General features: G+C 33.6%; 2 protein-coding genes across 2 annotated transcripts in view; both read right to left on the reverse strand.

Annotated features, from left to right (window-relative positions):
• LOC134691346 (uncharacterized) overlaps positions 1–15,532 on the reverse strand; it is a 193,419-nt gene that overhangs the window by 60,303 nt on the left and 117,584 nt on the right. Inside the window, exon 2 of the mRNA XM_063551815.1 lies at positions 8,715–8,822. The gene's annotated coding sequence lies outside the window, so the exon portion shown is untranslated. The remainder of the gene's footprint in view (positions 1–8,714; positions 8,823–15,532) is intronic.
• LOC134690191 (kinase D-interacting substrate of 220 kDa-like) lies at positions 4,777–13,241 on the reverse strand. Its single transcript, XM_063550168.1, has 6 exons — positions 13,164–13,241; positions 11,691–11,774; positions 9,946–10,047; positions 9,285–9,386; positions 8,715–8,822; positions 4,777–4,797 (listed from the first exon to the last, which is right to left on the reverse strand). The coding sequence occupies exons 1-6, from the start codon at positions 13,239–13,241 to the stop codon at positions 4,777–4,779; spliced, it is 495 nt and encodes a 164-aa protein (XP_063406238.1).

The raw sequence follows: 15,532 nt of genomic DNA on the forward strand, positions 1-15,532 counted from the left end.
AATTTCCAGGCAGATAGATCTTGACCTGATAAACAATTTAACCCCAAATCAGATTTGCTCTAAACGCTTTGGTTTTTGAGTTATAAGCCAAAAACTGAATTTTACCCCTATGTTCTATTTTTAGCCATGGTGGCCATCTTGGTTGGATGGCCGGGTCATCGGACACATTTTTAAAACAAGATACCCTAATAATGATTGTGGCCAAGTTTGGTTTAATTTGGCCCAGTATTTCAGAGGAGAAGATTTTTTTAAAAGATTACTAAGATTTACGAAAAATGGTTAAAAATTGACTATAAAGGGCAATAACTCCTATATGGGTCAACTGACCATTTCGGTCATGTTGACTTATTTGTAAATCTTACTTTGCTGAACATTATTTCTGTTTACAGTTTATCATATAATAACCAACAAGAATGTGTCCAAAGTACACGGATGCCCCACTCGCACTATCATTTTTCATGTTCAATGGACCGTTAAATTGGGTAAAAAATCTAATTTGGCATTAAAATTATAAAGATCATATCATAAGCAACAAGTGTACTAAGTTTCAAGTTGATTGGACTTCAGCTTCATCAAAAACTACCTTGACCAAAAACTTTAACCTGAAACTCCTACTTTCATTTTCTATGTTCAGTGGACCGTGAAATTGGGGTCAAAAGTCTAATTTGGCTTTAAAATTAGAAAGATCATATCATAAGCAACAAGTGTACTAAGTTTCAAGTTGATTGGACTTCAGCTTCATCAAAAACTACCTTGACCAAAAACTTTAACCTGAACAGACGGACGCACAGACAGACGCACAGACGAACGCAGGCACAGACCAGAAAACATAATGCCCCTCTACTGTCGTAGGTGGGGCATAAAAACAGTAAGATTTCCTTAAAATTACCAATTCAGGGGCAGGAACCCAACAACGGGTTGTCCGATTTATCTGAAAATTTCAGGGCAGATAGATCTTGACCTGAAAAACAATTTAACCCCATGTCAGATTTGCTCTAAACGCTTTGGTTTTTGAGTTATAAGCCAAAAACTGAATTTTACCCCTATGTTCTATTTTTAGCCATGGTGGCCATCTTGGTTGGATGGCCGGGTCATCGGACACATTTTTAAAACAAGATACCCTAATAATGATTGTGGCCAAGTTTGGTTTAATTTGGCCCAGTATTTCAGAGGAGAAGATTTTTGTAAAAGATTACTAAGATTTACGAAAAATGGTTAAAAATTGACTATAAAGGGCAATAACTCCTATATGGGTCAACTGACCATTTCGGTCATGTTGACTTATTTGTAAATCTTACTTTGCTGAACATTATTTCTGTTTACAGTTTATCATATAATAACCAACAAGAATGTGTCCAAAGTACACGGATGCCCCACTCGCACTATCATTTTTCATGTTCAATGGAACGTTAAATTGGGTAAAAAATCTAATTTGGCATTAAAATTATAAAGATCATATCATAAGCAACAAGTGTACTAAGTTTCAAGTTGATTGGACTTCAGCTTCATCAAAAACTACCTTGACCAAAAACTTTAACCTGAAACTCCTACTTTCATTTTCTATGTTCAGTGGACCGTGAAATTGGGGTCAAAAGTCTAATTTGGCTTTAAAATTAGAAAGATCATATCATAAGCAACAAGTGTACTAAGTTTCAAGTTGATTGGACTTCAGCTTCATCAAAAACTACCTTGACCAAAAACTTTAACCTGAACAGACGGACGCACAGACAGACGCACAGACGAACGCAGGCACAGACCAGAAAACATAATGCCCCTCTACTGTCGTAGGTGGGGCATAAAAACAGTAAGATTTCCTTAAAATTACCAATTCAGGGGCAGGAACCCAACAACGGGTTGTCCGATTTATCTGAAAATTTCAGGGCAGATAGATCTTGACCTGAAAAACAATTTAACCCCATGTCAGATTTGCTCTAAACGCTTTGGTTTTTGAGTTATAAGCCAAAAACTGAATTTTACCCCTATGTTCTATTATTAGGCATGGGCGGCCATCTTGGTTGGATGGCTGGGTCATTGGACACATTTTTAAAACAAGATACCCTAATAATGATTGTGGCCAAGTTTGGTTTAATTTGGTCCAGTAGTTTCAGAGGAGAAGATTTTTGTAAAAGATTACTAAGATTTACGAAAAATGGTTAAAAATTGACTATAAAGGGCAATAACTCCTATATGGGTCAACTGACCATTTCGGTCATGTTGACTTATTTGTAAATCTTACTTTGCTGAACATTATTACTGTTTACAGTTTATCAGATAATAACCAACAAGAATTTGTCCAAAGTACACGGATGCCCCACTCGCACTATCATTTTTCATGTTCAATGGACCGTTAAATTGGGTAAATCAAAGCGCTGTAAGCGCTGAAGGCAGTTAACCAAAAACCAAGGCAACCATAATTATGAAAACTGTGGCAATGTTGCCTCAACATTAAACATTCATATATAGTACATTCATGTTTATCTAATGATTTATTTATTAAGGCAAATAATTCATATGTTATCAAGGTTTCAAAAGCAATGCATATATCAATGTATATTTTTTATGGTGAGTCTGCAGTGGTACAAGTTCCCAATGATTGCAGTTGTTTTACTTGGTAGTTAACCTTGGTTTTATTTGACTGCTAGAAGTTCAATTTGACTTAGTATGAACATGTAATAGTATGAATGGACTGGTTTCCCTGGAAAGAAAACTGAGTTTGTGTTCTATAGTACAAAAGTTATGAGACACGAATCAGACAAATGTTCACTACAACAGGGATCAAAGGTGAGGTCTGACTGACTTGCCCATAGTAAATGTAAATGATTTGTTATTTTGTCCCATACATATGAATAGATATATAATTTAGGGGTGGGGATCTCAACTGTTTTCAAGTTTTCAAACAGGTAAGGGTAGGCAGAGGATTTAGGGGGGCAGGGGGCCCGGCCCCCCCTTTTTGGGAAAAAATTTGGTTGCTTATATAGGGAATCACTGAAGCGTGACTGGAGCGGGCCCCTCTTAGGTCAGTCAGTGGGCCCAACTTATGAAAATTTCTGGATCCGCCACTGGGGATAGGGTGACCCTAGGGACTTCCCCTACATTTCATTTTATTTGTTATATTGTCCCATACATGAATATATATGGTTTAGGGGTGGGGATATCATTGGTTTCCAAGTTCTCAAACAGGAGGGGTAAGGTGACCCAAGGGACTCCCCCTATATTTCATTTAATTAGTTATATTGATCCATACATGAATATTTATTGTTTTGGTGTGAGGATCTCGACCATTTCCAAGTTCTCAAACAGGAGGGTTGGGATGACCACAGGGACTTCCCCTAAATTTCATTTAATTTGTTATATTGTCCCATACATGAGTATATATGGTTTAGGGGTAAGGATCTTGACCATTTCCAAGTTCTCAAACAGGAGGGTGAACAGTGACCTCAGGGACTCCCCCTATCTTTCATCTGATTTGTTATATTGTCCCATACATGAGTATATTATATGGTTTAGGGATGGGGATCTCGACCATTTCTAGCTTAATAAAGCATATTCCGATAATTTTACATCAATTTTTTTTTAGCCTCGCTCTGCTCGGCGAAAATTTAAGTTTGCGCCCCTCCTAACCTAAAATCCTGGATCTGTCATTCATATGGTTTAGGGGTGGGGAGCTCGACTGTTTCCAAGTTATCAAACAGGAGGGGGTGGGGTAACTCCAGGGACTCCCCTTATATTTCATTTTTTATTTATCATATTGTCCTATACTTGAATATATGCAGGGGCGGATTCAGACGGGGGAGGGTTGTGGGCCTGCACCCCCATTAAATTTGCAAAGCATGGGTTGTTCTCAGCTTAATAAAGAATATTCCGATAATTTTACATCAATTTTTTTTTAGCCTCGCTCTGCTCAGCAAAAATTTAAGTTTGCCTCCCTCCTAACCTAAAATCCTGGATCTGTCCCTCATATGGTTTAGGGGTGGAGAGCTCGACCGTTTCCTAGTTATCAAACAGGAGGGGGTAGAGTGGCCCAAAGAATGCCACCTATATATCATATGATTTACTTACATTAAGGTATATATAATATAGTTGCATTATTTGTGAAATTAAAGAATGAAACTTTCAGCTACTTAAATTGACCCTTCAAAATTGAGAAAAAAAACAAATAACCCCTCAAAATTGCAGTAATATGTTTACACTTTAAAAGCATCTCACATGCATTATCATAATTTTTCATTTGTAAAGAAAATTTAGACTGTGACCATGAATATGTATATTGTTAGATATACTGTTCCCAGCTGTCACGTTGTATTGGATTTTTAAATTAAAATTTGTCAAAAAGTAATTTTGAGTTTCTGAATAAAAAAAAAATCTGCTTTTTCTTTCTTTTACATATATCTTTTGGTTTACAATACTAGTGTTTATATTCATTTACCATGCATAGATGTATTTTTTCACCTGCTTGGATTTATTTTGTAAATGATCACCAAACCCGGAATTAACCTTATCCGCTTCCAGAATCGGATCCGATTTTGTAGAATTTTGTCTTCACGGCCGCCATTGTTATGTGTTTACAATGTTGTTTTTGTCAATCAGATACGATTTTACTCGAATTTATACAATATTTGTCGGCGATTTTCTGTATAAAGCTAGCGGTTGAACAAAATGAACATCGCCGTCAAGAATAATAATGATAAAAATAAGTTTTTAGCCAGGGACTAAACTTAACGCTCGCCCGGGCGCCCGAGGCGACCAGATTTTCGGCTGGGCGAATATATTTAGTCATCATGGTCGCCCAGCTGGCGACTGTAAAAAAATTGAAGTAAATCCCATTTGTACCCTTTCCCCCGCGATATTAACAAAGACTGTTCCCAAAAGGAAACCTGTTTGTCTTATCAAAGCGATATAGAAATATAGAGTATTTCCGAAAACCAGTAGGTTATTTCTAATAACTGAACCCAGTCGAACAGCTATGTTTTCAATCCGGAGTCACGATGTTGCATATATATATATATACCTTCTTCTTTCCGCATGTTTTCTTAGTTCTACGATTATTTCATTATTGAACAGTGTTTTCTATTTTACTGTTCAATAAGCATCGTGAAAGGGATGTTTTCTTATTGTCCTGTGAGTCATTACAAGCCTGTGTTAGACGGTAACTTGTTCCTGAATCGCTTTTTACAAAAATATTTAACAAAAAACGAAATTTAAAATCTCGTAAATAAAATTCCCAATATCTAGTTTGATTTCCAATCTTCATTAAAAACTTATTGAAAAATATATTTTGATCAACACTATTAGAGGATGGCTTGGATTGAGATAATATTTAATGTTCAAAGAAAGAGCCATATTGTCTAAAGGTCAACAGGAAGTTGAAAATTTGAAGGGAGATAATTTTGTTAGGAAACAACCTAAAATAAATATTGTCAAATCTTATGATGGTGGCAATAATTCAAATATTATAATGGTTACCACAGAAAACATTTTCAAGACTACTGCAGTACAAGTAGGATTTCACAATAAGGCTTCATTAGAAAAATTGTTTTGTTTCATACCATTAACATACATTTAAAGAAGAATCAAAGAAGTTTGTATTCGAACATATATATATATATGAAGACTACTTCCTGTTTTACTTCTTGTATGAATGATTCTCCTGTAACGTGGGAGCACTTAACAAATGTACAAGTTTGTTAACATAAACATCAAAATGATTTTCTTTGCTTCATGGTATGATAATTTGATAAAAAAAAATCTGACTGGAACCAACATCAAGAACATATTAATTTCTGAATAAGGTTTAAATACAACTAATGTTCTCCAGCTGAGCCTATAGCTAGCAATATTCAAGGTAATTTATACAATCCCGGTTATTGCGCTAATGTGCCCTTTCAGAAAACTAGCACCCTTCTGCCCTGAGATTTAAGCTGGAACACTGTTAGTAAGTATATACTAAGTAATTTTCAGTTTTGTTTTATTTTAGTATAAATATTAGTGGGCTCCTAAAATTTTAAGCGGGCCCCTGAAAAAAATATCTTAGGGGCCCAGCTGGCCCCTAGAGAAAAACAGTTAAGTTTAGTCCCTGTTTTAGCTCGTTTAATTGGAGACTTTGGTGAACATGGTGAAAAGGTTTGCAAAGTAATTTCTTATTTTCTTTCAAATGTAAGGCTACGTCGGGCGTAGCTAGAAACGAACTATCCTAGTCGAAATTCCGCTTGCAAAAGTGAGAGGTCGCGGACCTCGGACCACCGCTAATTTGCACACCTGCCTCCAAATTGAAAAGCTACGAAAATTTCTTTTTCTAATTTGAAATTGCAGCCAACAGCATGAACAGTTGAACTTATTATATAATAGACTACTGATGTAGTTGTACTACGTATTGATGACAAACAATATTCCTATGACTTTTGTCATTTGGGAAATCTAAACTACTTGTCTTAAGGGATTTTCGGCGATTAAATATTTCATACTATTGTTCTTTGACATCTTAGCTAAAAGCACAAGTCATAATGAACTACACAAGGATTCTTAATAAGCACTACTTCCTATGTGTAACTTTAAAACTTTTGGATAAATAGACGATCATTTAAGGTTTTTCTGGTCATTTTTTTTGTAATCCAGAATAAAAAGTATTAAAAAAGTGTTCAATTAGTTATATATAACATAGCAGCAAGCTAGATAATAACAATGAGTATTTCAGGATTTATTGGGTAGAACACAAATCTAGGGTGCTCGCATAATGCAGCTTAACTGCATAAAAATCTAATTTGGCATTAAAATTATAAAGATCATATCATAAGCAACAAGTGTACTAAGTTTCAAGTTGATTGGACTTCAGCTTCATCAAAAACTACCTGGACCAAAAACTTAAACCTGAAACTCCTACTTTCATTTTCTATGTTCAGTGGACCGTGAAATTGGGGTCAAAAGTCTAATTTGGCTTTAAAATTAGAAAGATCATATCATAAGCAACAAGTGTACTAAGTTTCAAGTTGATTGGACTTCAGCTTCATCAAAAACTACCTTGACCAAAAACTTTAACCTGAACGGACGGACGCACAGACAGACGCACAGACAAACGGAGGCACAGACCAGAAAACATAATGCCCCTCTACTATCGTAGGTGGGGCATAAAAACAGTAAAATTTCCTTAAAATTACCAATTCAGGGGCAGGAACCCAACAACAGGTTGTCCGATTTATCTGAAAATTTCAGGGCAGATAGATCTTGACCTAAAAAACAATTTAACCCCATGTCAGATTTGCTCTAAACGCTTTGGTTTTTGAGTTATAAGCCAAAAACTGAATTTTACCCCTATGTTCTATTATTAGGCATGGGCGGCCATCTTGGTTGGATGGCCGGGGCATCGGACACATTTTTTAAACTAAATACCCCAAAGATGATTGTGGATAAGTTTGGATTAATTTGGCCCAGTAGTTTCAGAGGAGAAGATTTTTGTAAAAGATTACTAAGATTTACGAAAAATGGTTAAAAATTGACTATAAAGGGCAATAACTCCTAAAGGGGTCAACTGACCATTTCGGTCATGTTGACTTATTTGTAAATCTTACTTCGCTGAACATTATTGCTGTTTACAGTTTATCTCTATCTATAATAATAATCAAGATAATAACCAAAAACAGCAAAATTTCCTTAAAATTAACAATTCAGTGGCAGCAACCCAACAACGGGTTGTCCGATTCATCTGCAAATTTTTAGGGCAGATAGATCTTGACCTGATAAACAATTTTACTTCCCATCAGATTTACTCTAAATGCTTTGGTTTTTGAGTCATAAGCCAAAAACTGCATTTTACCCCTATGTTCTATTTTTAGCCATGGCAGCCATCTTGGTTGGTTGGCGGGGTCATGCCACACACTTTTTAAACTAGATACCCCAAAGATGAGTGTGGCCAAGTTTGGATTAATTTGGACCAGTAGTTTCAGAGGAGAAGATTTTTGTAAAAGATTACTAAGATTTACGAAAAATGGTTAAAAATTGACTATAAAGGGCAATAACTCCTTAAGGGGTCAACTGACCATTTTGGTCATGTTGACTTATTTGTAAATCTTACTTTGCTGAACATTATTGCTGTGTACAGTTTATCTCTATCTACAATAATATTCAAGATAATAACCAAAAACAGCAAAAATTCCCTAAAATTACCAATTCAGGGGCAGTAACCCAACAATGGGTTGTCGGATTCATCTGCAAATTTGAGGGCAGATAGATCTTGACCTGATAAACAATTTTCCCCCTTGTCAGATTTGCTCTAAATGCTTTGGTTTTTGAGTTATAAGCCAAAAACTGCATTTTACCCCTATGTTCTATTTGTAGCCATGGCAGCTATCTTGAATGGTTGGCCGGGTCACCGGACACATTTTTTAAACTAGATACCCCAATGATGATTGTGGCCAAGTTTGGTTTAATTTGGCCCAGTAGTTTCAGAGAAGATTTTTGTAAAAGTTAACAACGACGACGGACGACGGATGCAAAGTGATGGGGAAAGCTCACTTGGCCCTTCGGGCCAGGTGAGCTCATAAAAGTCACTTATAATGGTTTTATTTTTATTTTAAGTGTCGACTCGACCAATTTTGCACTATTATTTTTTTTTTTTATTTCGCCCCCTCGACCCTAATTTTTTACAAATGTTCTTGTTAAACAGATAAAATAAAAAGTCTGGCCTAATAGTTGAACACTGGTCATATACTATAAAATATTACCTTATGTGTTGTAACCAAGGGACTTGCACCTCCTTGTTCTACCAGACATCTTGTGATCTGTAGATATCCCTTCCTAGCAGCCCAATGTAAAGCTGTGTATCCATCTCTCTATAATATAACCAAATAACATGTAACTATATAATGTACAATACTTTGTTGTCAATATCAATAATATACAACATATCCTACAACTGACATTAAAACTTGTCTGATAAACTGGACAATGTTTTGTAATATAAATATAAACAAAATATATTTCACATGAACCAATGGTCAAAACTAAATAAAATGACCAGTCACACTTTGTATTTATATTGTATAAAAACAATAAATAAACATGTTTTGTTGTGAAATGTCAAAACTTCCATTAAACCTGATATCTAAAAAAAACAATTTTTTTCAAGAAATGTGTAAAATAATTATATCAATGGATTCAGTAGAACAAAACAAGTAAAATGAGACCCCACTTTATATGATTCTTACAAATATTTGTTTGTTAAAACTGTCTAATTAACAACATGATTTAGTGTAGATTAATAGTAATGTGATCAGACTAAGTAGATAACATACTGTTGTGGTGTCGATCTTACATCCTCTATCAATGAGGAGTCTACAGATATCCAGGTGTCCTCTCACGACAGCCCAGATTAATGCTGTCTCTCCACTATACTCCTGGAATAATACAACTGACATCAAAACTTGTCTGATAAACTTGACAATGTTGTGTAATAAATATAAACAAAATATATATCACATGAATCAGTGGTCAAAACTGAATAAAATGACCAGTCATACTTGTATTTATATTGTATATAAACAATAAATAAACATGTTTTGTTGTGAAATGTCAAAACTTCCATTAAACCTGATATCTTAAAAAAATATTTTTTTCAAGAAATGTGTAAAATAATTATATCAATGGATTCAGTAGAACAAAACAAGTAAAATGAGACCCCACTTTATATGATTCTTACAAATATTTGTTCATTAAAACTGTCTGATTAACAACAGGAATTAGTGTAGATTCAGTATAATTGTTCATTTTAATCAAATATTTTTTTTAAGAAACATGAAAAGGAGTAATATTTTCTGATTTATAACAATAATATGAGTAAAATGAGACCCCACTTGATATAATTATTACAAATATTTGTTCATTAAACCTGTCTAATAAACAACATGATTTTGTGTAGATTAATAGTAATGTGATCAGACTAAGTAGATAACATACTGTTTCTGTGATGTTGATCTTACATCCTCTATCAATGAGGAGTCTACAGATCTCCAGGTGTCCTCCATTGGCAGCCCACATTAATGCTGTCTGTCCATCAACCTGGAATAATACAACTGACATCAAAACTTGTCTGATAAACTGGACAATGTTGTGTAATAAATATAAACAAAATATATATCCAAGAATCAGTGGTCAAAACTGAATAAAATGACCAGTCACACTTGTATTTATATTGATCATAAACAACAAATAAACAACTGGTTTTTTTGTGAGATGTCAAAACTTCCATCAGAAATGTCATGTTAATTTTTTTTTTTTTTTTTTTTTAAGAAATGAACAAAATATTTATATCAATGGATTCATTACAATTCTCTGAGTAAAATGACATCTCACTTTATATGATTCTAACAAGTATTTGTTAACATAATGATTAAATATGTCTGATTAACATGATTCAGAATAATGATCAATTTTTTAAAAAGTAACTTTTTCAAAGAAATATGAAAAATAGTTACATTTCCTGATTAAGCACTAGGAGACAAACAAAATGAGACCCCACTTTATATGATTCTTACAATTATCTGTTGTCCATTCAACCTGTCTAATTAACAACATGATTTTGTATATATTAAGGAATGTGGTCGAAGTGAAGCAATAACATACATGTGTGATATTTGTTTTACACCCGCTGTAAAACCTTGGTGTAAAAAATGTTCTTGTAAATATTCAAAGTAAGAACTTTATCAAATATAATCTGTTTTGTTCTGAAGTAACTTGCAGTTGTGTATTTTATACTGCTTGTGTACAATCTGTTAAGTTCTGAAGTAACTTTTAGTTGTGTGTTTTATACTGCTGGTGTACAATCTGTTATGTTCTGAAGTAATTTGTAGTTGTGTGTTTTATATTTCTTATGTACAATTTGTTCTGTTCTGAAGTAACTTTTAGTTGTGTGTGTTTTACTGCTTATGTACAATTTGTTATGTTCTGAAGTAACTTTTAGTTGTGTGTGTTTTATACTGCTGGTGTACAATCTGTTATGTTCTGAAGTAATTTGTAGTTGTGTGTTTTATATTTATTATGTACAATTTGTTCTGTTCTGAAGTAACTTGTAGTTGTGTGTTTTTTTACTGCTTATGTACAATTTGTTATGTTCTGAAGTAACTTTTAGTTGTGTGTTTTATACTACTGGTGTACAATCTGTTTTGTTCTGAAGTAACTTGTAGTTGTGTGTTTTATGCTGCTGGTGTACAATCTGCTATGTTCTGAAGTAATTTGTAGTTGTGTGTTTTATATTTCTTATGTACAATTTGTTCTGTTCTGAAGTAACTTGTAGTTGTGTGTTTTTTTACTGCTTATGTACAATTTGTTATGTTCTGAAGTAACTTTTAGTTGTGTGTTTTATACTGCTGGTGTACAATTTGTTCTGTTCTGAAGTAATTTGTAGAACTTTGTTTGTTTTATACTGCTGGTGTACAATCTGTTATGTTCTGAAGCAACTTGTTTTTTTATTTTTTATACTTCTGTTATTATAGTTCTAAAGTAAATTGTTGTCGTGTGTTTATGTACAATATTCAACATTTTGAAGTTACTTGTAGTTTTCACTGTTTCACTGTGCTTTAATTTTAAGTAACATGTAGTTTTGTGTCTTTTTTTGTTCATGTACCATAAAAGGCTGTATCTTCGAATGATTTTTCTATGAATTATTAAAATAAGGTAGTTTTGAATGTGACTATTTTACTTACATCTTGATAATCAATGTCTGCACCATTCTGTAGGCTCAATTCTAAGGCATCTATATCTCCTTTCCTAGCAGCTCTAGTCAGTTTCTGTAAGTATAACATAGAAATTACATTTAATCTTGATAATCAATGTCTGCACCATTCTGTAGACATAATTTTAAGGCTTCTATATCTCCCTTCCAAGCAGCTGTAGTACATTTCTGTAAGTATAACATAGAAATTACATTTAATCTTGATAATCAATGTCTGCACCATTCTGTAGACATAATTTTAAGGCTTCTATATCTCTATTTCCAGCAGCTGTAGTGAGTTTCTTTAAGTAAACCGTAATAAAAATATATTGAAATGAATGTCCTTACTGTTAAATTAGGTAATAATTATGTTTTCTTCTGTTTAGCAATGACTACATAAATCAGTAGTATCCTTCCTTTAAATAACAGACAGAGAGGAATTCTTTTAATAGCATAAAATTGTTGGGATTTATGCATTTGATATTATCAAGAAAAACACCAAGAGTGCACACACTGAAATGTCTCGCTTTCTTTACTAATCATTGAAATCATGTTGATAGTCCTAAATAAAAAGCTTTATCACAACTGTCACATAAACTTAACATTAACCAAGAAAACTAAACATTGACCAATGAACCATGAAAATGAGGTCAAGGCATGTACAGCTAACAATTCTTCCAAACAACAGATATAGTTGACCTATTGGTTATAGTTTAAGAAAACCAGACCAAAACACAAAAACTTAACACTGAGCAATGAACTGTGAAAATGAGGTCAAGGTCAAATAAAACCTGTGCGATTGACATATACATCAAAAAATATTTCCATACAACAAATATAGTTGACATACATGACATATTGCATAAAGTATTAAATAAAAAGACCAAAACTCAAAAACTGAACTTTGACCATTGAACCATGAAAATGCGGTCATGGTCAGATGACACCTGCCAGCTAGACATGTACACATTACAATCATTCCATACACCAAATATGGTAGACCTATTGCATACAGTATAAGACAAACAGACCAAAACACAAAAACCTTACTGTAACCACTGAACCATGAAAATGAGTTCAAGGTCAGATGACACCTGCCAGTTGGACATATACACTTGACGGTCCTTCCATACACTGAATATACTAGATCTATTGCTTATAGTATCTGAGGTATGGACCTGACCACCAAAACTTTAAGACCTTGTTCACTGATTCATGATAACAAGCACCTTTTGTTACATTTTAAATTTTTCTCATTTCAAATTTCATAAATAAAAAGAAAATTTCTTCAAACATTTTTTGAGAGAATTAATATTCAACAGCATAGTGAATTGCTCAAAGGCAAAAAAAAAAATTTTAAGTTCATTAGACCACATTCATTCTGTGTCTGAAACCTATGCTGTGTCAACTATTTAATCACAATCCAAATTTAGAGCTGTATCCAGCTTGAATGTTGTGTCCATACAGTACAATTTTTGCGAAAGCCATCCCAAACTCCATACACCGAGTATTTTCCTGGTGTGACACCAGGAAACTCCGACATCACTCCCTAAATTCTCGGAGAAATTTGGGAGTATTCCCTCCGACTTCCGCGTAAATCTGTTACCTTTTGTTTATTGTATTAGCGACATCTCTCCCAGTCTGGTGTGACGCGATGTCACACCAGGTAATTAATTGCCCTAATCCTTCTGATCTATGCCGGCACGCGACAGTCAAGGTATGCGAGATTTCTAATGTAATTAAACAATTGTATTTCCTGTCTATTGATTATCAGTTTATATCTGATTGCTTGAAACAAATGAAAGATTAAAATCAAAATCAAAACGTTGTTGTTAATTCTTTTAATTACTCTGTACATTTAAATCAATTTTCAAAAACAACTATATTTGATTTTGACTTCCGTTTTTTATCAGTAAATAAATATTTAATTTACTAAAAGAGATAATATTGTGTAACAATAAACGGAGACTAACGCTGAATAAATTAGAGTAGTTTAAAGAAAAGTGACACATCTCAAAGTTTTTTATACAAGTAAAAAAGAAAATATTATTCACTATCTGTTATGCTAATAAGTCTACGCCATTTCCATTTTACGATTACAAAACAAAAGTTTTAAAAAGCAAAAGGTTGTTGTTAATGCTTTCAATTGCATTAAAGTTTTATAAAAAACAAGAATGTGTCCTCAGTACACGAATGCCCCACTCGCACTATCATTTTCTATGTTCAGTGGACCGTGAAATTGAGGTAAAATCTCTAATTTGGCATTAATATTAGAAAGATCATATCATAGGGAACATGTGTACCAAGTTTGAAGTTGATTGGACTTCAACTTCATCAAAAACTACCTCGACCAAAAACTTTAACCTGAAGCGGGACAGACGGACGGACGGACGGACGAACGAACGGACGAACGAACGGACGCACAGACCAGAAAACATAATGCCCCTCTACTATCGTAGGTGGGGCATAAAAATCTATACTTAATTATGACCTCGGGTTTTTTTTTATCTGTAATTTATATAACTTACGAAAAGAGACATACTTGCGTGAAAATAAACGGAAATTAACGCTGAAGGTATAAAGAAAGAAAATTACATGTCTTAAAACTTGTATATGCAAGAAAAGAAGAAAATACTTTTCACCATTCCTTATGCTTAATAAGTCTACGGTATTTTCTCTTCACGATTTTTAGCATTACTTTAGGATAAATAATACATTTCGGCTACAACAGGGATACTTCTATAGCTGCATCAACTCGTCGTTGCATAATATTCATTTACGCACAATGAATGTATACTTTTGTGTTGTATTTAGAACAGTGATCTTTAAATATTTTTAAAGCAATTAATTCCTGTGTGAAGACGATACGCATCTTAGTGATCAACAGTGCGTAGTTGAACTTGAACTTGACTTTGATCACAATATTGAATGCTAAAAATGGTGACATCAATTTTGTCCACGAGATTTTTATTTGGCGGGAAATAGTATCATGTAACAGTAAACTCAGGTGACCTTTCTGGATAACCGTGGGAAAATTCATTCAAGGTTTAAACTTGCTTAGTAATGATTGACATAAATTTGTGTGCGTTAAGATTGAGGCTCTAGAAGGTACTTTTACAATTGATTAACCGGATTCTAAATTGTATTCCTTTTCTGAATTAACCAACATCAGCCTTTTATTTTTGCGTTTCTCAGTCAACAGAGGACATAAAACCGGACATTATTTATACGTCCATAGTCAACACTATATATTAATGGTAGATGAAAACAGGATGCATGTCGTTCAGTTCCTGATGGGCGTTGGTAGAGATCCTCTGTGAAAATTTGTCGATCGTAAAAATCCGATCCACATTTTTTTTTACATATTTCTTTCTTGTAGAACACGATATAATTTCATTTAAATATTCTATTTTATAATTGTTGAAATACTTCTTTTTATATTTCACCGAGGACTTTTAACGAGCAGTAAAATACGGATTGCGCCAATCCAATTTTATTTTACATAATTAAAGATCAATAACAGATCATAACGGATAAAAAACACATGATTTTTTTTCTCCATATAATTTAATATTTAAAGGTTGTGATTATTGTGTTGTGTCTGGGCGGCGAATGTATCTCAGTATTTATGAATATAGAGCTGCCACATTGCATACAAAACTATTTGTCACTTTACAGTTTCTTTTTTAAATTCAAATATTTCAAGTCGGTAATCTACCGAGGTAGTGAAACATAATATTTTACATTTCAAAATAAATTGAAAGTAACAGAGTTCACTTGTTGATCCGATAAATTAACTCTTGGGTTTAATTTAGATTGGACATATTACAGTAA

The sequence above is a fragment of the Mytilus trossulus genome, chromosome 11 (assembly GCF_036588685.1).
Source record: "Mytilus trossulus isolate FHL-02 chromosome 11, PNRI_Mtr1.1.1.hap1, whole genome shotgun sequence".
NCBI classification, from domain to species: Eukaryota; Metazoa; Mollusca; class Bivalvia; order Mytilida; family Mytilidae; genus Mytilus; species Mytilus trossulus.